Below are 21,940 nucleotides of genomic sequence, written 5' to 3' on the forward strand. Positions count from 1 at the left end.
AAGAAAAAGGGTGCGTTTTTTTCTTTAATGCCTTCATAGAACGCCTCTTCCAGTAGCAGTGCTGATTTAAAATCACTGCAAAGTCAACAAAACGGTCTGTTAGTTTATTCTTCATGGATAATGCCATCTTTAAACACTGCTCAAGGCTACTTAATGAGCTCCCATCTAAACTCATAATTGGCTCTTCAGGGGTCAAACGTGAATATCACACAGGGCTTGTGGATGCATGCTTTGCATTTTACTGCTGCTCAGCTCCAAGTAAGGGGGAACTTAACGAAGACGCTAAAAATGACAAGATGAGCTGCTTTGCGTCTTTTATCAGTGCTACTCTCATCAGGTAGATCACGTCAATGAGCAGCAGCTCTGTTCCATTAGAGCCACTCAGCTTCTCACCTCCCCTGTCACCTGTTTTGCGTCAGTGGAAGTCATCAGTCTTACTTTCTCCACGTCTCTGATCTATTATCTGCCTTTTTCACAGGTGAGCTGATGTAGAGTGGGAGGGGATCTTTGGAAACAAACATTTCTCATTGGCTTTTAATGCAAATTGCTTAACTTTAACTGGACAATTGTCACCTGGCACTAAAATGCCAGCCTGGCCTTAATCGCACACCCTTGATTTCCTATTTAACCCGCAGAGGAGTTGTGTTGGCTTCTTAGTGGATAACCCTTATGCAAGTAGGTACAAGTCACTTTTATTCTGTCAAAGGGTATTGTGGTAACAAGGTATCAATAATTATTTTGATTCTTCTCTTTGTTCAGATATGGAGGCAGCAACGTCTACCTTGCAATATTCACACAGTTTGGGCCCTCGTGGTCCAAACCCACTGAGTGCAGCTCAGCCGTCCCAGGTGCCCCAACAACCGGCTCCAGGGGCTCCACGTGCTGAGGAGCAGCAACACAAACCTTTCTTCTACATACAGCCCTCGCAGCCATACATGCCCATGCAGAGTCTGCAGTGGCCTGTACCGATGCCCATGCCTGTGTCCTACAATCCATACTATGGTTACCCAGGTTTAGGTAAGCTTAACTCAACTGTTAGTGCTTTTTAATGTGACTAATGAGAGTTTTGGGACTCAAGTTCCTTGTGTAGATGTTGAACATTATTCAAGCCTGTGAAACCTCTAAATGCTGTCAGGTTCTCAGAACCTGTTTAATGAGTTTTCTGCTTGTTTCTGAATTGGTGAAATTAATTAGGAATTAAATGTTAGGGAATAATTGAGAGGAGTGAAATCTAATCTCCTGTATCTAATTCTTTTTCTTACTTAATCCTGTAGCTGTCTGCTTAAAATCCTCCTTAAATAACACTTATTTCACAAAAGGTGTGTAATTATATTTCAGAAATTTGTATCTGGCAAGCTGTCTAGACTTTATCTCACAATGTGCATTTCAATATCTTCAAATGCTAAATCCTGCAACTTTTGTCTTTCCCTGAAGTGCCAACATGAGCCTTTGTGTCAACTATGAGAGAACCCCTGCCCGCTAATCCACTCATTTCATTAAGTACACCTTGCTAGTACTTGGGCACTTTAAAAAACAAAAAACAAAATCCCAATTCAGTGCTGCCTAAATCGCTAATGCTCCAGATTTAACACTCCTCAGAGATTTCAGCCCATTAACATGATGGCATCATACAGCTGCACATCCAGGGTAAGAATCTGCTGATCAATCACATCCCAAAGGTTCTCTATTGGATGTGGATCTGGGGAATGTGGAGGCCATTTAAGTACACGGAGCCATGTTCAAGAAGCTCATTTGAGTTGACTTGAGCTTTGTGATGTGGTGTTATCCTTTTGGACACAGCAATTAGAAGATGTGTGCAGGTGTTCTTTTTTTTCTACATGGTCAGCAACAATATTCAGGTAGACTGTGGTGTTTAAACAGAAGCTTGCTATTGGCTCATTAGATATTTGCAGTAACAAGCAGCTGAACAGCTGCACCTGAAAGTGTTCAGTGTCAAACTGCTCAGTAGATTTGCACTAAAGGAGTCTAATTGATGAAACGGTCTTAATCAGCAATGACCTTCTTTCCCACTGATGGTTAAATGTAGCTCTTTGAGCTGTAGTTTTTTTTTTCTGGTGGTAATCTTTGGTTTCAGGAAGGCTACATCAGACTTGACTCTTTTGAATCATATCTTTAAAAAAAGTAACAATGTTTTGCCAGCTGTGAGATTTAATCATCGTATGATGTCTTTGGCACTCTCCTTTGTGTCTTCACCTGTATATTTGTCATTTTTATGTAGAAAGGGGAGATGAGGAGGGTAAATACTGTGCAGTCCCACACAAGATGACACTAGACAATCTCATTTGTTCATCAGCCCAGTATTTACTACTACAGTCAAAGCCTTGTCATTAAAATTTAAGTGCCAAACTAGGAGGGTATGCATTATGAATAGCCCTACATGGCTGTAGTTCTGTTTGTATTGTATTTTTATTAACATCTTCAGCAGCAGCTGTGGTTTCTATGTTGTAGCTATGCACTAACTGGCTCCCCACGAGCAGTAGTAAACCATTGTAGTGGCAGCCTTTAACAAATTAAAATCGGAGGTATTCACTTAATCCTCTTGTGTCTTGTTACAGGTTTTGGGATGCCAATGATGCCACACTATCAGCCTAATCCATACATGGAGCCACCTGGCTTTGTCGTCCCACATACCCACCTTCATCTCATGGACTACAGGCGCATGCTAAACCCCCAGTATTACCAGACCATGGCCTATCACGCCCGCAGGTTGCGCTACCAACACAACTCCCCAACCAGAGAAATGACCAGCTCCGAGGTGCAAACTGAGCCACTCTCAGTGACACAGAACACCAGCACCCCAAATTCCAGAGACATGGAGTCATCCAGTGTCTTCCCAATTTGTAGCAGCAGCACCACCAATGTCTCCAACAGTCGGGTGCTCTCGTCAGCCTTGACTGTGGAGAGTTCTCCAGAGAGTAATGACATGGTGCCCTCGTCCACCATTAGGACGCCATCAAATGGCAGCTTTGTGATTCAAACTGAAGAGGTGAGGATTGAATGCTGCACCACACCTGTGGGACTACAGCTGCTGCACTCTCACGAGACCGCAGAAGTATCCCGTAGTTTTTCCCAGGACATGGTCCAGTGTAGCTCCATTCTCCAGGGTCACGTCCTGCAGGACGAGGGACTCTGCCTCCCTGCAGACCAGTCAGAGCAGGCACTCCAGGTCTGTCCTGATATCCTGTTAGTTGGAGCACCCAGCACAGGTGAGAATATCCCTGCTCTAGAAGAATCTGGGAACCAGATGGTCCCTGTCGTTTCCAGTTTGGAGTCTCAAGAGGCAGCATGTGGGGAAGCTGGGGTGATGAGTGAGAGAGAGCAGAGTATGACCAAGAATCCCCAACTCGAAGTCGTTCACCTGTCGTTTGATACAAGCTACCTGGATGAGTTGAGGAAGATGGAGTCTTCAGTTTGGTCCAGGGACGACACCTTGGTTCCTTCCTCAGAGTCGTTGATCCAAAATGGTCCCACAGAGTCTCTTGAGGAAACGCTGACTATTAATGAGGTGATTTCTGCAGACATGATGCTGGAAGAGGAGGCACCTCCAGAAGATGGCACAGCTATGACTGACATGCCGCCGTTGGAAGAGGATGACCTGGGAGTAGTCTCCACTGTGCAGGATGAGATGGTGGTTGAAGCTGATATCTGCCCTATGATGGAATCGCCTGTTTCGGAAGAACCTTCTAAACCAAATCTAATGTGCACGGAGATGGCGGCTGTATCCAATGTGCAGCATTTGGAGAGCTCTCCTCTTGGGGCAGATCGAAGCCAAAGCAGAACAGAAACCAGTATCCAGGATTCTCAGGACACATCCTTCGAATCATTACCTGCCTATCTCCCCTCAACTAACTGGCTAGCTGATTTTGAGAATGTCTACTACAGCAACAAGTTGCCGCAAGCTCCCAAGAAGCAGACCCGACCTCAGGGTTTAGATGTTTCTGCTCGAAGGCGAAAACTAGACCTCGAATACAAAGAACTAAATATTCGCAAGCCAAAGGAGAAATACAAACCCAAAGGCAAAGCAGATCGAAGAAGCCTTTCCGACCATGAATGCTGCCTCAGCAGAAGCTTCAATGAGAACGTTTTCAGTACTCGTGTGCCAAAGAGGGAAAGACTCTGCTCCAGATGTCTGACAAAACGTAGAACCTGTATGCCTGCCAGCCCTGGACTTGACGGGCACAACTTAAAAAGAAAAGCGGTTCCCTTCCAGCAGTGGAACGACGCCCCCTTACCGACATGTGACTCATGTAAATCTCACACCAAGAGGCGGCTGATGAGGAAAGATTCTAATCCTGATCTTTGCAGTCCTCATCGGGGCCATGACACTGAGGGCGAATCCTCTGAAAACAGCTCGTGTCGCAAAGGTCAAAGGTGGAGGCCGGGTGACAATCTCAGGAAGCTCGCAGACCTTAAAAGGCCACTAGCATGTAAGCAGAACCTGGAGAAGAGTCCTGGAGCGATGTATCCAAAGCTGAGGGAGAAGAACTGTGTGTGCAATGAGCTGCAGCATCAGCCTGTTGCTTGGGAGAGGCTACACCACTGCACCACCGGGAATGCCATCCGGGAAATGGATGAGAACTGTGCTGTGCCTCTTCAGGATAACTGGAGGAATGTGGACCAGAGATACCTGATGCACAGGTGGCAAACTGGTGAGCACACAGTTTATCTAGAATTCTCTCCTTACATGCTGGTCCACATTTCTAATAACATTGTTCTGCCAACAGAGAAATCATGGATGCCTAAGAGTGACACAGATGGCTCCAAGAATGAAACCAGATCACAACACTTGAACAGACACAAGAAATCACAACCACAATCACAAGGTTTGCCTCATGTTTTACCATGCTTCAGATTTATTTTATGGTCTCGGATGTAAGAAGTGTTTGACATGCCTTTATATTCAGGGTTGATTTTTAAACTAAATTAAAAACAGGGAACAGGCTGCAGTGTGACAAGATGTCGGTCGTTTTTTTAAAATGTTTTTTTAAAAACAAACTGTAAAGAGCAGGACTATCATCTTAAATAACTGAAGTAACTTTTACACTTAAAGAAGAGTTTAGAGTCCGGCTGTGTTTGAAGCCTGTTAACCTGAAGGTAAAACACTCCACAGAAGTGCATGCTTTACTATAGCTGCTCTTGTAGCCTTTGTCCACCTGATGCTTTGTAGGAATTGAGGCATCTTTCAGCATGGTGCACAGATTATTTCAAGGTTATAGGCAGGAAAACAGGAGATGAAGGGTCTCTCGTCCATATGTCCTCTTGGAGGTTTGCAGCTCAGACGAATGACAAGGATGATGTAACGGTAATTTATTTTGATGGGATGTCTGACAGTTTATTAGCCCTTAATTCTGAATATTTGGGTTGGTTTAAAGAGTCTTAAATGCTCAAAATAAGAACTTTAAATATAAACAGTGTATCATTTATTACTTATTTAGAAAAAATGGTCAGATATGAACAAATGAAGTGTAAACTTTTTGTCCTTTTTTTGCAGGAACTCTTACCAGAGACACACGATGCTGATCTGCACAACTAGCACAAATCTCACAAAGTGAAAAAGCACTTTTTAGAAATTGATGTACACTTAATTTAAATGTTTCCCACTTTAATTGTCTGTATGTGATCACATTATTCACTATTTATTACTGCTGAATAAACACAGAATTAAGTTTTTGTCCTGCGCTTTTGTGGTTTTCAAGCTGCAGTTATGAATGTGTCCACTAGATGGACCCATTTCTATGCTAACGACACAATCCCTTACACTCGATCAGAAATGCCACTTTTCTAAAGAGCAGCAGATTAAAATTTCTTGGAAAGTAGAACTACTCATCAGATTTAAATTATTCAACATCTTAAAAGATTTAAGGTAATTTGACTTTTTCATCTTTTAAGTGGAGACTTGATGTATCGTGTTCAGATGAGTACTGGTTATCTCAGCAGTCATTGGGGAATAAAACCTGCAACTTTGTGCTGAGAGGTATGCAGTCAGCATTTACAGCCCAGACTGTTAGCTTTCAATAACTGAACTTCAAAATCCTACAAAACAGACTCTGATCAGCACAGCAAATTTTTATGAAGGTCTGACCTGTTTTGATAGACTTGGTGAATGAAGGGCCTTGAGCTGAACTGCAAGAAGCTGCCTCTCATTTGTTTGTACTAATGAGCTATTAGCACCAAAAAGGTGAACTTATAACGTTTTTGGCTATTATGTGGCTACTGTAACTGGCTTGGGCTATCAGGATGAATATGGAGTACTCTTAATGAAGTGAGTAGAATGGCCTGTACTAGCTGGCTTCACTTACTTAAATCAGGCCAAGTGGACAAAGGTAATTAAACCCACAGGGTTTGTTAGACTAGCTATAAACATGTTCACATGAAAGAACTGGGTGCTGGCCACATCTCAGTAGTTACAAACACTAGTAGGTAGACAGCAAAGTTGAAACTAAACTATGAAGATGCTAAACAACCAGTGCAGGCTGAAAGTAGCAGCAGGCAGATCAGAGTGGTGTTTGAATGTGTTTGCTCAGTAAGACTGGAAAAAAGCTGTCGATAATACCAGCTGTGTCCAATGGACTTGCAATAGCTCACATCTGTCATTTAAACATGAAAAAATGTCAGATGTCATTATTATTATTCCAATTAATGAATGTTTAGAAGTCTATAAGACGGAGTTATTCTTTCAGCTGCAGACCTGGTTACCTGAGAGCAGGTAAAGGAAAACTCTTAAAAACAGAATACATATATTGATATGAGGTCTGCAAGTACAAACGGTTTTATGATCATTAGAATGAGAAGCCTTTAATTGTCTTTATACAGTAGCTAACAAAAATGCAGAGCAGCTACACCTTCGGATGCAAAGAGAAAATGAAAACTTTTGTTCACAGAGTAAAAATAAAAAGTACTATATATTATATTACATATAGTGGTTACACATCTGTTCCTCTCTAATCTCAAACATAACCGACTCTGGAGCTGGATAAGTCTTCAGCACAAGTTACCATGGCGATATACTTCAGTGAGTACATCGCCACGCTTCTTGATGAGCCCCAAATCCTGCTTCATTGTTCAGGCCTGCGGTGGCGAATTTCTGTTTATTTTCATTCTCACTTTGACTTTTAACCCTTGTTAGGACCATCTTGGTCTGTTTTATGCAACTGCTCGTTTCCCAGAATTCCCAGTGGAGTGGTGCAAAGCCAGCATTAACCACAGAGCCACAGTAGCCACATTAGCAGGAAATATGACAGGAAGAACTGAACTAGAGAGAAGGAAAGTAGCAGATAACTGTGAAAAGGTCTTCAAAAGTCTGGAGATGCATTTAACTCAAAGAGCAGCCAGCTTGACTGTTGATCCTGTGGATGATTATTTCAGGGAAATCATGAAAACGCAGTGCAGAAGGGTTTGTTTCTGGGAAAAGCACTTGCATGCTTTGCTGAATTTGCTGTCAAGAGACAAAAATATGTCTGTGAAGCCCACTCTTGACCATTAATACACAATGTCACTCCCCAAGAGGAATAGTACTCAAACGGACTGAATAAGTAATGAATCATGTTGGAAACAGAACATTAGCATTTATGCAGTGTTCAGTGGGCCTTTGAAACCAGTCTTACTGACATGTAATGTGCCATAATAATAGCTTTCCTTGCTGGAGGGGAGGTAAGCACTGAAAAGCAGAGCGCATGTTTTTGTGAGCCACTTTATATAAAGGAATTGTGGGAGTCCACGTGTGTTTGTGACTTTCAGGGTCCTGCAACAGGCCAGTGACTGCTTTCCTTTCTTCTGCTCGTCCTCCGCGGAGAGATGCGCACAGAAAGCCCACACAATGCCGTCTTCAAAGGCAGAGAAAGGCCCGCTTTTGTGCATTGTTTCAGAGACGGTTGAAAGCTTTTGCAATTTAAAACAACCCTCTTAAGTGATTTCTGTCTAACGGGGAGCAGGGGCTCTTTGAAGCTCACAGTGTGGTGAGGGAGGCCAGATGGGATGAGGAAAGATGCAGTAAGTGGAACGCAACTCGTGATTTCCCCCCAGATTCGTCAGTTTCAGGGCGGGGACGGACAGCTCGGCCCGGCTGGTCTCAGAGCTCATATCTTGGAGACTCCTGCTTTGTACCATCGTTCCATCTTCATGACACCTGCATTATGGGTAAATGTAAAAGGCTTAGACGTGACTGTCTCCCAGAGGTACTTCCATGATGAGGTGGTGGTGGCAGGGTGTCTGATATCAAGCCGGGGGAGGCACGTAAATGTTTGGGGTCTCTGCGGGTAAAACGTTATGCAGGGATGATTTCCCTTCACAGGCCGGGTGTGAGCTGATGTATTCCAGTACACAAAGTGCACTGAAATGCCCAGAACGATGAAGAAAACCTCTGATGTGAGAGCATTTTGCAGTTCTTCACTTTCTCTACTTGCAGCAAAACAGTCATTTATGAGCTTAAGAACCTGAAAATAAAGCTGGTGGTGTTTTATTTTTAAAAGAAACCCTTTGTCAGAGTCGTGGGGTAGGTCATAAAACTATTTAGGTCCATTGTGTTCACTTAGCAACAGAAACCAAAGGCACATAAAACCTACCTGAACCATCCAGCTTTGAGTTTTGCTTATTTTAACACTGGTTCACGTTTTTATTGCTTCTATTCATAATTTAAGGATTTCTGCATGTTTTACTCTCTCTTACTTCTCTGTGTTGCAGTTTGCAACTCTGATCTTCTAAGTACATGTGAACAAAGTATTATTATAATTAACATCTTGCTTTACAAGGTCGCTTATTACTTTCTTATCATTGAGGAAAAGTAAGGTGATGATCAGAAACAAGCTGCTGCATGTGATGGTGGCAGATAGGAAGGCTTGTAAAATGTGAAATGCAAAATAAGAATAGACTCCCTTAAAGGATTAGTTCAACAGTTTATTAAAAGACTGTCATGACTCCTATCACAAAAATTATAAAAATTATAACAATTATACTCCTGTTCTTCTCTCTCAGATGTCTCTTACTGGCTTCCAGTTTTCATGCCTTTAGCTTTAGGCCAGCTTTGTACTAATGCAAAACTTGGTGTCTCAGAAACCTTTATTGAACCCTTTACACCTTATCTGCTGATGCATCCATCCAATTTGGGTTTCAGTAGGGCAAAAGATTCAGGGACTGAACCCCTGACTTTCAGATCAGTAGATGAGCGTGCTACCTTCTGAACCACAGCTGCTCCTAACTCATGTTAAAGCCTGGGGATAACTTAGGTTTCTGTTAGAGTTTTAAAGTCTAATATCCAGGCAAGAAAGCTCAGTTAAAGGACTATTTCAGCAGTGAGAAACAGGCACATCTCCCAACTCTCCTTTAAAATGTCAGTTTCCAGTCATATTCAGGAAAATTCGCAACATTTACAATAAGCTAGTCTAACCTTGTCTCTGCATTACTGCATAGAACTGAGAATTAATTGTCTGAATGCTCCTTTAGACCCCTCCTTCTTGAGGGGTTTCGGAGTGAAGTCACTCGTCTGTCTGCACCTTGAGGCAATTGTATTTGTGATTTGGTGCTGTATAAACTGAATTGAATTGAATTGAATTCAACTGCATGTCGAAAGGATCTAGTTGTGGAGGTTTGGCCATCTGCTTAGGATTTCTCCTGGGTGCCTCACTTTGGAGATTTTCCAAGCACTTCTAACTGGTTGGAGACCCCAGAACTCGCTGAGAGATTTTGTATATCTCATCCACCCTGGGATCACCTTGGAATCCCCCAGGAGGAAGCGGAAAATGTGGCTGGCATGAAGGATCCTTAGTCTGCTGCCCTTGTGGCCTGACTGGATGGATACATGTTCCTTGAAGTGTCTAAATTAGGTTTACAAGACATGAAAAAGGCAGAGGATTTTCTCTGTGCTTAGGGACTTTCGCAGGAAGTGTGAAGTTAAGCTTTCCCCGGTGGTACTCACATTGGTTACCATTAAATTCTCTTCCCTCCAGTAACAGGTAACAACAATGGAAATCCATCTGATGCCCTGAATGAAGTTGCAGTAAAACCCACAGTGAAATTTGGCTCCCTGTTCTCTTAGCCCACTACTTTTTCCTTCCCTGTCTCTGTCTAAGAGTGAAGTTGAATCATACACTTCCAGCTGCCCTCAAACGGCATCACTAAGCTTAGCCCTTGATTTTTGACCGTCGGCAGTATCAGGAGAATCCCAGCTCATGGATTTTCACAATTGCATAGGTTTTCTATGTAATTGCCATACAGCAGCATTAGGGGTGTGACCAGGAATAATAATTTTTGACTGACTGAAATATCAAAATATTATCTAAAATACCCCTACATTAATGTGCTTCCATTAATGTGCTAACCACCAAATCATCAGTCGAGAGCCAAGAATGAGAGAGTATTTAAAGGTTTTTGACTATTGGGGATTGAATATGATGGTGTATTATGTTTTTGGCTCTTGTATATGCATGTATGGCACAATGCAAATGTTTTTAGGCTGCAAAAAAAGGTAAAATATAAGTATTCTTGTATCTAAACTGTGATTGAACCATGTTCTTTTATCATGTGTGCATACATCCCTCCACACTGTCTCCGACTGTGTTCAAGCAGCCTGCTTTAATGTCAGTGCCTCTGTGTGCGTAGCCGCTTTAGATTCCTATAAAAGCTGTAGGAGGTTAAGAGCATCCATCCAGCCTCCTTAACGGTTTGGAGCGATTCTGTCAAGCTGTCGAGGTGGTTTTTCCCCGAGAACGGCGGAGAACGTGTCACACGGTTCAAGTGTTTTGAAATGTTCATCATCAGCCGACGGCTCTGAGATGACTAAGTGGTATCAGAGCACGAGATTACTTTGAGGAGAGTTTCCTCAAGTGCTCCCTGCTCCGTTTACAGAGAAATATAAAATTAGACCTGCAGTGAATTACAGTGAGCGATTTATACATCGGTAAATAGAAGCACAGCCTGTAGACTGTCAGTGCTGGCAGTTTTTTTTAATGCAGCAGACAGGATTTATCATCTGAAAACAATTCTTTATTTCTAAGGCTAAAAGATGAAAAGCTTAAATATTATTAATATTGAATCAAACAGCTGAAGTGTTATTAATATTAAAGACGAACTTTGAACTGACAAATAAAAGAGAATCAAAAAGAGGTGATTTAAATCTTCTTTTCCTTTTTACAATAATATCGGTTTAATCGCACTATTCTTGACAGTAACACGAGCAGAGATGGGCAGTAACGCGTTACAAGCAACACGTTACTGTAATCTGATTACTTTTTTCAAGTAACGAGTAAAGTAAGGGATTACTATTGCAAAACGGTAATTAGATTACCGTTACTTTCCCGTAGGAACGCTGCGTTACTGCGTTACTAAAACCGTGATTTTTTTGCGAGAATGTCTCACGACAGTGACGTAAGCGAGTGCGCCGTTAGTGACAACAGCTGTGTGCAGATCAACAATGGATCATATATCGATTGTGGGAGAGAGTATGAGCGTGCAGCGTTTAAAGCGTGGAAGTACTGACCTTACTTTGAGTTTGATTCCATAAAAAGTGACAAAAACATTAGTGTCCATCGTGCGTGGGAAGAAAACTTCTTTTTACAGCGAAAAAAACCCCTAAACAAGCACCGAGTGCGCGGATTCTTCAACTGACCGCAGCACACCTGCACCAGGGTAAACCTCCGCCTACCCCAGTCCTGCTTTACAGGTGAAAATAGAGCAACAGGACCGCTGAGTCTTTGACTTTATTTATTTTCTGCTGTGTTTTACTTGCATCTATTTGAAAGAGTGAGTGTAAACACAAAAAATATTTTATTTTATGTGCTGGAATGTGCAGAAAATAGGTTTAAATGTTAAACTAATTTATTCAAGTCAGAGAATGTTGCATATAATTAAATTTTTGCTTGATGCATAAAGTTAAAAGATTAAAACTAATAAAACAAGTTAAAAAAAGAGACTTTTCCATTTGATTACATTTTGTATGATGGATTATGCAGAAAAAGTAGAATTGGGCTGAAAGATCTATCGCTTTATCACCTCTTCAGGTTGTAAATCGTGTTTTTAAAAAGTAACTAAGTAACTAAGTAATTAATTACTTTTGAAAATAAGTAATCAGTAAAGTAACAGGATTACTTTTTTGGGGAAGTAATCAGTAATTAGTTACTGATTACTTTTTTCAAGTAACTTGACCAACACTGAACACGAGAGACCTGGATGACCACGAATAAAAGATGAATGTAGCTTAAAGTGAGAGCCATTAACCTGGGGGCGATTGTGGCTCAAGAGTTGGGAGTTCGCCTTGTAATCGGAAGGTTGCCGGTTCGAGCCCCGGCTTGGACAGTCTCGGTCATTGTGTCCTTGGGCAAGACACTTCACCCGTTGCCTACTGGTGGTGGTCAGAGGGCCCGGTGGCGCCAGTGTCCGGCAGCCTCGCCTCTGTCAGTGCGCCCCAGGGTGGCTGTGGCTACAATGTAGCTTGCCATCACCAGTGTGTGAATGGGTGGATGACTGGATATGTAAAGCGCTTTGGGGTCCTTAGGGACTAGTAAAGCGCTATATAAATACAGGCCATTTACCATTTAACCTGCATTCTTTCTTATGTCCAGCAGGGGCCGACTCCTCTGATCGTAAAAAAAGATGGTATTAAAGTCTTCAGGAAAACAACCATACTTCTCACTTCACTTGGCTAACGAGGTGTCAGTCACAGGATGTTAGCTGAAGAACGTGACGTCAGATCTCACACCCAGTTTCAAAGAGCCCATTGGTGAAAGCGGCCATCACGAGGCTTTGTAACGCTACTTTACTAGCGGCTTGGTGACATCACAGTGGTCATGTTTATATTGAAGAGCTTTACACAAAAGCATGTGTATTTTGCATTTTAAATTTTTTTTTTAATGTAGCCGTTCACACCAACCGCAGAATTTCACAAGATGATTTGTGACATTTGTGTTTTATAACAAAGCTCAATTTTTCACGTCCGAATAAACATTTCTGACCAATCAGATCAGTGCATTTGGCACACTCTTAGATCAAAATGTGCACAGGTGAATAATATACAAATTACCTCTACATAACTAAACGCTGCTCTGTTCAGTCCGCTCTCTAAAATTAATTCTCTGCCTCCTCAGATGTGGTTTCAACTCTGCCAACAGGAGCTCAAACTGCCCCACTGACATCCACAAATATGTATAAAAGGTGTCGTGATGCAGTTTCAACTCCTGGATCAAACCATGAAGTGCTCCCTGCTGCTGCCTTCTCATTAGAACTGGACAAACCCAGAATTTCCATGTTTTCCTTTTTTTCCCTTTTAGAAACATCAGGACCAAATCATTGCTTTCATTTTTTTTCACATTTTTTAGGATGTCTTGTATTTTATGTTGCTTTTTCACAGCTCTCTCATTGTGTAACATCGTGATATCGTGTCTGTGACTTTTAGTGAGTGGAGACTTAAAAAGACTAAAATGGCTCAATGGGCTCCGTCAAAGGCGAATACAAGATAAATAAAGATCTGGATCATGCTAATTTTGTAACCTGTAAGCTATAAAGCATAATAGGTCTCCTTCAAGGACCCTTTACAAATAGATATCTGCTTCCCACATGCTCATTGCCTGCCTTATATTGCATGCCAAGGCTTAATTGAAGCAGGTCTCTGTGAAAGTCTCACCTATGCTGGCAATACACTTGTGAAGATCTCTGTCTTTAAAACTTGTACATCATCAGGTCATCACTCCTTCCTCGGTTGAAGAGAAACACTCGACCGGTGTCCTGCTGTCTGGTCTCTGCAGCTCCCGAAGGACATGATGGATGCCCATTTGAAGGATCCCTTCTGTCATCCAGACGCCCATTTAGGGGCCTGGCTACGGCTGGCCACTCTGGGCCGAGTATAGGAGGGCAGCATCAGTCACTCAGCAGACCACACCGACTTTTTTGGCAGCTTAGTGCATTGGTCACCTGACACAGCAACAAAAGCAGCTCTGTACATGCTGTAGTTCTCTCCCTAATGTGAAACTTTAGCAGACAGCACATCCACTCTGCAGTATTGTGGTGAGGAATGGAAGACGGCAAATAAATGCATTTCTCTCGTGGTCACTTTCTGCAGGTCGCGTGTTTCTTGGTGGTACTAACATAGGCAGCGTTGGGGGCGATTTCCTCCGGGGCATCCCACACTCAGGTGTATGCACTCAATTAAGCAATAACACAGTCAAGGTCACGCTGCATAGTGTTATTGGCAACAGTGAGCTGCAGCTGGAGGAAATGTAGATCAGCCAGCAGCCACAGTGAAACATGACCTTGACTGTTATTGCTTTTACACAACACTGCCTGCATTCACACAGGAGCTCGAAAAGTGATGCCTGATTAACTTTTTTTTTATGGGTGGGGAGTTGATTTCTGCTGCCCTGCACTCAAAGTCTGTGCAGCCAGTTTGGGGGGCAGTTTATTTACTTTCAGCAGAATGAATTTCACTTGAGAGCAGCACTGCTGCCACCACCTTTTCTACTGTGACTACTTTGCACAAACTTTATAGTCTTGGACTGCAATAGAATAGCTTTGCATGTGTCACAGTTCAAAATAATAGTTATTTATCTCATACAGGACCATACAGACCAGTTCATCCTCTGTCTGAAACAACCCACATTAACTCGCCCCCCTTTAAGTCAGCTTTGATCTCTTTTTTCTGATTGGCTGCCCCTTACAAACAGAAGGTTTGGCCAGCAGGTGGGTGGAGCTTCCATACACACGGCCAAATCTGTGTGGCAGACATGACATTATAAGGGATATCCCCTTTCTGTGACATCATGCAGACCCAATAAAAGAAATACCCACGTCCCAGGAATGACTTACACATAAGCTGATCTCACTATTTAATTCTTTCTAATACTATAAAATATGACAGAAAATAACCTTACCACCCTAAAAGATTGTTCTGGTCGTTCACGCTCTATAATCTTCTTGATCAGGCTTTCCACATTTTATTAGATCAGCTTTATTTGGCTCTGTGTGAGCCAGTCAAGTTCTTCCACATCAGTAGAAAACCACGTTATTTTGGTATCTTAGACTATATTTATCGTGGTTAACAAGCTGCAAAATACTAGAATTTCACCTAAACTGGAGCAGAAACTTCCATCCGCCCATCTTCTTCTTATCCAGAATCAGGTGACAGGGGCAGTTGGTTAAGAAATTCCAGATGTTTCTTTCCTTAGCAAGACTCATTAAGGTATTTCCATGCCAGATGAGATGTAGCTCTTCCTGGAGCCTCCTCCCATTTGGGCTAACTTGAAAAAACCTCCTCCGAGCTCCCTCTGAATGTCTGCATGTCGAGAAATGCCAGGTTTTTGGATAATAGCTCATTGGGAATCACTTTGCTGGTGCAAAAATGCAGTTTTAGACCCCCCAAGCTAACATATTGTAAAGCAAAGGGAACAAATATGCGTTTTATTTATTGAAATGCTCATTTTCCTAATTAAATTTGGAGTCCAATCACAACTCCTTTTGTTTGGTTCATTCAGTGTTGGGCAGGTGAAACGTCGTCTCCTCAGCGACACAAACGCTGCCAATTGATGTATTTCCAGTACTGTTGTGGGCATTTAATTTAGCTCCTTGTCTGTGCTCCAGCAAACTCTGCCGGACCACACATGTAAACAAACAGGTGCGGGGGCACATGAAGATGCCGGTGAATGGTCCTCCCCTGGTTTAAACTATACAGACCTTAATTTAGCTGCTTGCTAACCATCATTTGCAGCTGTGAGTTTCATGGCTGGAAGACAGTGTGAATAAAGAGCAAATCAAGGATATTTCTGAGGTTACTTAATTTGCCGCATTTGCAGTTTTTCAAATGAGCTTTTTCCACAAGTGGAGTGGATTTTTAGCAAAAAACAATTATTTCTCCAGCTGTGATATCTGAAGGACACAAAGTGGCTCGTATGAATGGCACACTTTCATCAACAGAAAGCCTTTATGTTAATCTCGTACTGTACACTGCAACCATTGCATCAGATTCCTTTTTCTCTGGAGGAGTTCGCGTCTTCACAGTGTGAAACTGCAGGGAAATGAGGATTAGAAAACCACTCCTTGTTTTAGACGATGCAGTGTTTGTTGAGAAGGTCAGATTGAAAAGCAGGTGATGCTCGGCTGCTCTCGGAAATGTCAAGAGTTCCTGTTTTTAGCACCCCCTGCTCTTTGGGATATTGCTGCTCGTAGCTTAAGGAGCTGTGACCCTCAGAGCAGCAGAGAGCATCAGAACAGCAGTGAAAAATCCCTCCTGCCACTTCCCTGCAGTATAAACGACAATGAAGTGTGGCCTTGCCGGATATTGGCTTCTGCGATAAGGAGTGTGGTTTACAATATCGGCTGAGCCCAAAGGGAAGCAGAAGCTGCAAAGTTCAGCATGTCCACTTGTTAACCGCACAGGTCCTGAGAGTGAGCCCAGGCGCCCCGTTGCTGCAGGCTCAGCATTTCTCCACTGACATGACGGCAGATAGATCAGCCAATGCTCGGCGGTCTTAATACCCCAGGCTTTTACACTTAATGTCTTTCAACTGACGAACGACCCGTGTTTACAAAGTGCACCTCGTGGAGCAGCCAGTGGCAGTGAACCCCCCCAACGATCCAGGTTTTACAGGAAGTGAGAGGAGCGTTTAATGGAGCAGGGCGATATTGATGGTGTCACGACAAAGCGAGAGGGTCAAAGTGCAACTGATTACCTCTGCCGTTTCTAAAGCTTGTTACGCGATAATGCAAACTGCTGAAAGTGTGATTACATCACCTTCTGGGTCCAGACTGGACTTAAAAGATCATATTTCCCATTAATGTGGCCATTGCGGCTCCTTTGTACTCCTCGCTCATGTCAGATTAAAGGCTCAGAAGACTGAAAGCTCATTCTCGGCCTCTTTGGAAAAGTAGCTGATGAAACAGTCTTGCTGCAAGGTGCACGGGGAGCCTTTCATTCATCCATATTTATTGTGTGCACCCCTGAGGTCTAATGAATGTGTGTTTTATTCCTCCTGTAGTAGAGCAAGAGTTTTCGAACCTTAAAATAAAGACTGTCTTTAAAAGATGAAAGTAGCCACTGTGACACTACCCAGTGGTAAATGCTGGCTGTTTGTATCCGATCTCATAGCAATCGCACTACTATCGCATTGGTGAAACAGGAGACTGTTAAAAATAAGTGGAAAAAAATAATTGAACAAATACATTTTTCAGTGGTTTAAACAAGTTTCCATAGAGCTGTGGCTCTGACTTCTATACAGCTGCAGTTTTCTGTGAATTCAGGGGAGAAGTCCCAGCTGGTTATATCCATATTTAAATACATTTTAAACTCACAAAAATACACCGAATTCAAGCAAATCCACAGTCCTGAGTTTGAAGCTACAGCAAACCTGATGAGACGTCAATGGTTGTCATGATCTGGGTGATTGGCTGGAAATTTCCACCAGGTTCCCGAGTGTCCTTGGTGTCCGCTCCTGGACAGGGCTGCCACGTCTGCGACAGCCTCGCTCACCTGGAGCTAACTGAAGTAATCAGGCTGGGGAGATTTAAGCCCTACGCTAGCGTTTCATCTCCGCCTGTTCGTCAGCTGCTCCATTGGCTTCTGGAACCTCTTAATACCCTCTGGATAACGTACCTTCTCTTTGGGAATCTCTCTGTTCCTCACCTGTCTGCCCTCCTGCCATCACACTCCCTAGGAACCAACAGAACTCAGGTCAGCCATCTCACACCATCTAACTCACCCGGACTCACGCCGCCTCCCCCTCGATGCTTCCTTCACGCCTCCTGCAAGTAAGATGGAAATACAGCCATACTCATCTTCTCCAAAGCTCACCTTTGACTTCTGTTCTAATCCCGTTTCCCCAGTGGGACCATTAACATACCAGTCACGGTCCAGTTGCTCCTCCTAGTCCTGTTTCCCCTATTTTTCCCACGCCCACGTTATCACGCCACACACACCAGGCCACTGTGCATTCTGTGCCTAGTTGTTTAGCCACTGCCAAGTATTACCTTGTGATATTTCAATAAACATTGGTAAAACTTTCTTGCTGCCTCTGCTCAGGGTTACTGCGCTTGGTTTCAGTTCTGGTACTGGTCTTCGAGCCCTTGTGACAACGGTAGGTTAAAGAGTTCCCTTTTTTCTGGCACTAGAATCAGAATTATGACGTAAATATGCTGCAAAATGTGAGAATCTGTAGAAAAAAATGTGTACACATACAAGGATCTTGACTTCAGCTATTTCTTCGCTCTCAGTGCACGTAACAGAGTAGACAGCAGAAAATACTGACAGCATGACACAAAACAACACGTCTTGCATATTTATGAGTGCAAAGATGCTGGAATAAATAAGGGATGGATATCTAGTTTCTACATACACAGTATATACTTGAGGCCTTCAAGTGCAAAGCTTTCATTTGGTGGCTGTAGCTCAGGAGGTAGAGCAAGTCATCTACTGATCGGCAGGTGGGTGGTTCGATCCCTGACTCCCCCTAGTCTGCATGCCAAATATCCTCGGGCAGGATATTAACCCCAAGTTGCTCTCCAATGCATCCATCGTAGTGTAAATGGTAGTTAGTAAGTGCAAAGAAGACAGTGAATGTGGCATGCTGTATAGCTGTATAGAGCGCTTTGAGCACTCTGGGATAGTAGAAAAGTGCTATATAAGAATCAGTCCATTTATCATTTATTTGAAAACAAGTATGTGGTTAGAGGTGAAAATTTACTGAACATTAATTAATTTATTGTCATGGTTTAGGGAGGGTCAAGGTTCCGCCCCCTCTCCCTCTTTGATGGTCGGCAGGTTCTTGAGCCACCTGGTTTCCCTTCTTCTACCAATGCATCTATTCCTTATCTCATCATCTCTCACCACTACTTAAGGATCAGACTGAGTCATCATTCTCTGCCAGGCTGGTAAGCTGACAGCAAGGAGATGAAAAGTAGTCAATAAAATCAATTCTAAAACATACTGGGAGCCAGAGTTAAACCACTAAAGCAGGACTGCTGTGGTCCCATCTTTACTCTGGTTAGAAGTAGAAGCCCTGATAACTTAAAAGACTGTAAAAATTTCAGGGTCTTATCTCAAAACCTTTGAGAAATTAACTTAAAAATGAGTGTTAGGGTGATCCTCAGTGAGTAAATTAAAGTAGGAGGTTTGAGGCAAATTTGAGGTGCGGGTCAAACGGGTTACAAACAAAACTAATAACTCGTTTGGCTAAACTATAATCTGGGAGTCAAAATGTTAACTTACTAGGGTGTATAATGGTTCTCCAACCCAGTAGGACACACACTGGATAAATGTTAACAAGTGAAATTTTCTTAACCGAGCTTGTCATACCAATAAAGATTTCTTTTCCAGACAGGCGTTTTTTCAGTTCACATGAAAAAATAAAATCATGTAAAATAGTCTCTGTTTCTCTAAATATTAAATGGATCTTATTTTTGAAACATTTCTAAGATGAGCTACGAGCTGAAAACCAGTGACAAGCTTTTCAATTTTGTCTGAATTTAGCTGGAGGAAATAATTTGACATCCAGTTTCACACCTTCAGACTTTAATGAAGAAAATCATACTGGGATTTGTTGTACTGGGCAGCAGATGCCTCCATTTTCAGATCGTTCTTTAACTGACACAGTTGCTTCATGGCAGTCCAGAACGTTTAATTACTCCAGTTTAAGAGATGATTATGTTTGTTAAAATTAATTAAAACACTGCAGACAGATTTGCAGGAGAACAGGTGTGACTTGGCCCAACTTTGAAGTGATTTGAAGTGTTGGAGTAGATCCAGATCCAGGAATTGCTTTAATGTTGCTAAATAGGCCAAAAATGAATGTTAGGTGTCATATCTTCAAAAAGAGATGTTAGATCTAAACAAGAAAGTTCTTAGGCATTATGATGACGTTCTCAAGAAAATACCACAAACCTATCTGGACATCATCTGGATGCAGAGTCTCAATTCATGCACGCTGTGCAGGGGCTACTCTTGTTTCCACCATCAGTATTCCTCCTCGTAAATCATTAACAAAGTTACTTTTAAAAGTACTTTTTACTCTTATTTAAACTCTTCCACTGTTTCCTTCCATGTTTTCTATCTTGCAAACGACACATTGCTGGATTCTTTTTTTTGTGAGTTGCCAGAGCTGCTAGATCAGTGAAATAACAGAAACCATTGCACCAGTGTTGCCAAGTGTCACACTTTCATAGTTTGGCTTATTTGCAACCAGCCTAATTATTCGTCTTCATCATGCTTTTTACTCTGATAATGTATTTCTGAAAACTCAACTAGGATCTGCTTTTAATGACCCATTCACATATCTGTCATTGTTCCAAATTAAAACTTTACTACAGTGCTTTATGGTTTGTTTTGCAGAAAAACTTTTTGCTGTTTTCAAGCTCTTCGTGGCCTGCTTGATGAGATACATACTGCTGGGGGAATGACTTTACTGAGATACGGATGCTGGAACTATGAGGCAAAATAAACAAAACAAGGACTTATTCATAAAAATGTTACTGGAGACACAACTGGGATCTTTATGATGATCAAATCACACAATTTTAGAGTAAAAATCTAAAGAGGATTATTTATTAAATGATTTTTTTCCTCGTAATTAAGAAAAACTATTACCATCAATTGCTGGAGATAAGAAATCATATTTATAGGATAATAATGATGATGAAATGGACACACACACACACACACACACACACACACACACACACACACAGAAAAGGACATTCGTCTTGTGAAGTAATTATCAGCAGTAAATACTGTAGTGCTGATTATACTCAGTTCAAAGCATGAAATGAATATTAAGTAGACATAAATTATCTGCTCGTGAATAAAGAGACATGATCAGCTGCTGGACAGGCATTCAGCAGCCCTGGATTAAAGGTATACATGACTTAAAGTGGACCTGTTGTGCCTATTTTCTGTCACATATATGCACTGCTTTCAAATAATGAGGTCAGTGTATGTGCAAGTAATCCTCGTGACGCAAAAATCAGGGTTCATGCTGCTCTAAACACTCAGTTTCAGTTTTTTTTCTACTACTCAATCTTTATGATGTCAGAGAGGGGCGATGTCCCAAATATTGTCATCTAAGCACACAGTCACCTGCTGAACAGGGTAGTCAGGGCTGCCGTGGGAAGGCCTGGGAATGTCTTGGTGTCCCACCAGATGAACTGGGGGATGCTGCGATGAGGGTAGTCTGGGCATCCTCCAGATATGATATGAAAATCTTAGGAGAAATTTTCTTTCATGCTCCTTAATCATTTCTTGGATGTCCATACCCTACATGCAGACTGTTCATGCCCAACCACTCTGAGTACAACTGGCTTGCAGGGAGAGGAGCTTAAACAGCTTCTCTTTAGACAGAGGATGAACAGAAGGGCCGCGCCAAAGTCCAGCATAAGATAAATAAGGATTATTATAAGCTGTGACTCATGCAAAGCTACTGTAGTGTAGTTGAAATGGGGAGCTGGAAATGTGCATAACAGGTCCACTTTAAGATCACAGTATGACTTATTGAACACTCAAGTGTTCAATGTGTGTTCAAAGTGCTCAGCTTCAAAGACTATAAATACCTGAGCATGGACTTGTTTTCCTGAGTTGAGCACTTGGCAGCACTGCTACCCCACCCGGAGGTAATCAGCTTGGCATCTGGGGCTTTTCAGGCCTTGTCACAGGGCATTTTACCCAAACAAACACAGCGGGACTGCCAATGACGACCAAATTCATGACGACGGAGATTGCAAACACGTGTAGCTGGGGCCCTCGAAGAGCTCGGAGGAATGTTGTTTTCCTCCTTAATTTGCAGTAACACGCAGCAGATGTGGCTATCAGAAGCTGAGCGTTCATTTGCAGAAAAGGATTACAGAATAGGTTAGGAATAGCAAACAATAGCGTGCAGGATGGAGGAATGAGATAATCCTGATTATGTAATGTGGTGGGGAAGTGAGGTGTGGCACTGCGGAGAAACAATACACACACACA

The 21,940-nt window shown here is 42.4% G+C and overlaps 1 protein-coding gene across 1 annotated transcript; it reads left to right on the top strand.

Annotated features, from left to right (window-relative positions):
* Nucleotides 1-568: 568 nt before the first annotated feature.
* On the top strand, nucleotides 569-5,691 carry LOC102298281. The gene is made up of 5 exons (XM_005941906.2): nucleotides 569-675; nucleotides 760-1,017; nucleotides 2,577-4,670; nucleotides 4,746-4,844; nucleotides 5,513-5,691. Exons 2-5 carry the CDS (start codon nucleotides 762-764, stop codon nucleotides 5,539-5,541), a joined length of 2,478 nt encoding a protein of 825 aa, XP_005941968.1. The 5' UTR covers nucleotides 569-675; nucleotides 760-761; the 3' UTR covers nucleotides 5,542-5,691.
* The last annotated feature ends 16,249 nt before the right edge of the window (nucleotides 5,692-21,940 follow it).

The sequence above is a fragment of the Haplochromis burtoni genome, unplaced genomic scaffold, assembly GCF_018398535.1.
Source record: "Haplochromis burtoni strain Fernald_Lab_line unplaced genomic scaffold, NCSU_Asbu1 Contig_326, whole genome shotgun sequence".
Taxonomy (NCBI): Eukaryota; Metazoa; Chordata; class Actinopteri; order Cichliformes; family Cichlidae; genus Haplochromis; species Haplochromis burtoni.

What these genes read in the sequence shown, in the direction of transcription:
- LOC102298281 (XM_005941906.2), top strand. Translation starts at nt 762, where the DNA reads ATGGAGGCAGCAACGTCTACCTTGCAATATTCACACAGTTTGGGCCCT. An exon ending in CTATGGTTACCCAGGTTTAG is followed by an intron (nt 1,018 to 2,576) that starts GTAAGCTTAACT and finishes GTCTTGTTACAG; the next exon opens with GTTTTGGGATGCCAATGATG. An exon ending in GATGCACAGGTGGCAAACTG is followed by an intron (nt 4,671 to 4,745) that starts GTGAGCACACAG and finishes TTCTGCCAACAG; the next exon opens with AGAAATCATGGATGCCTAAG.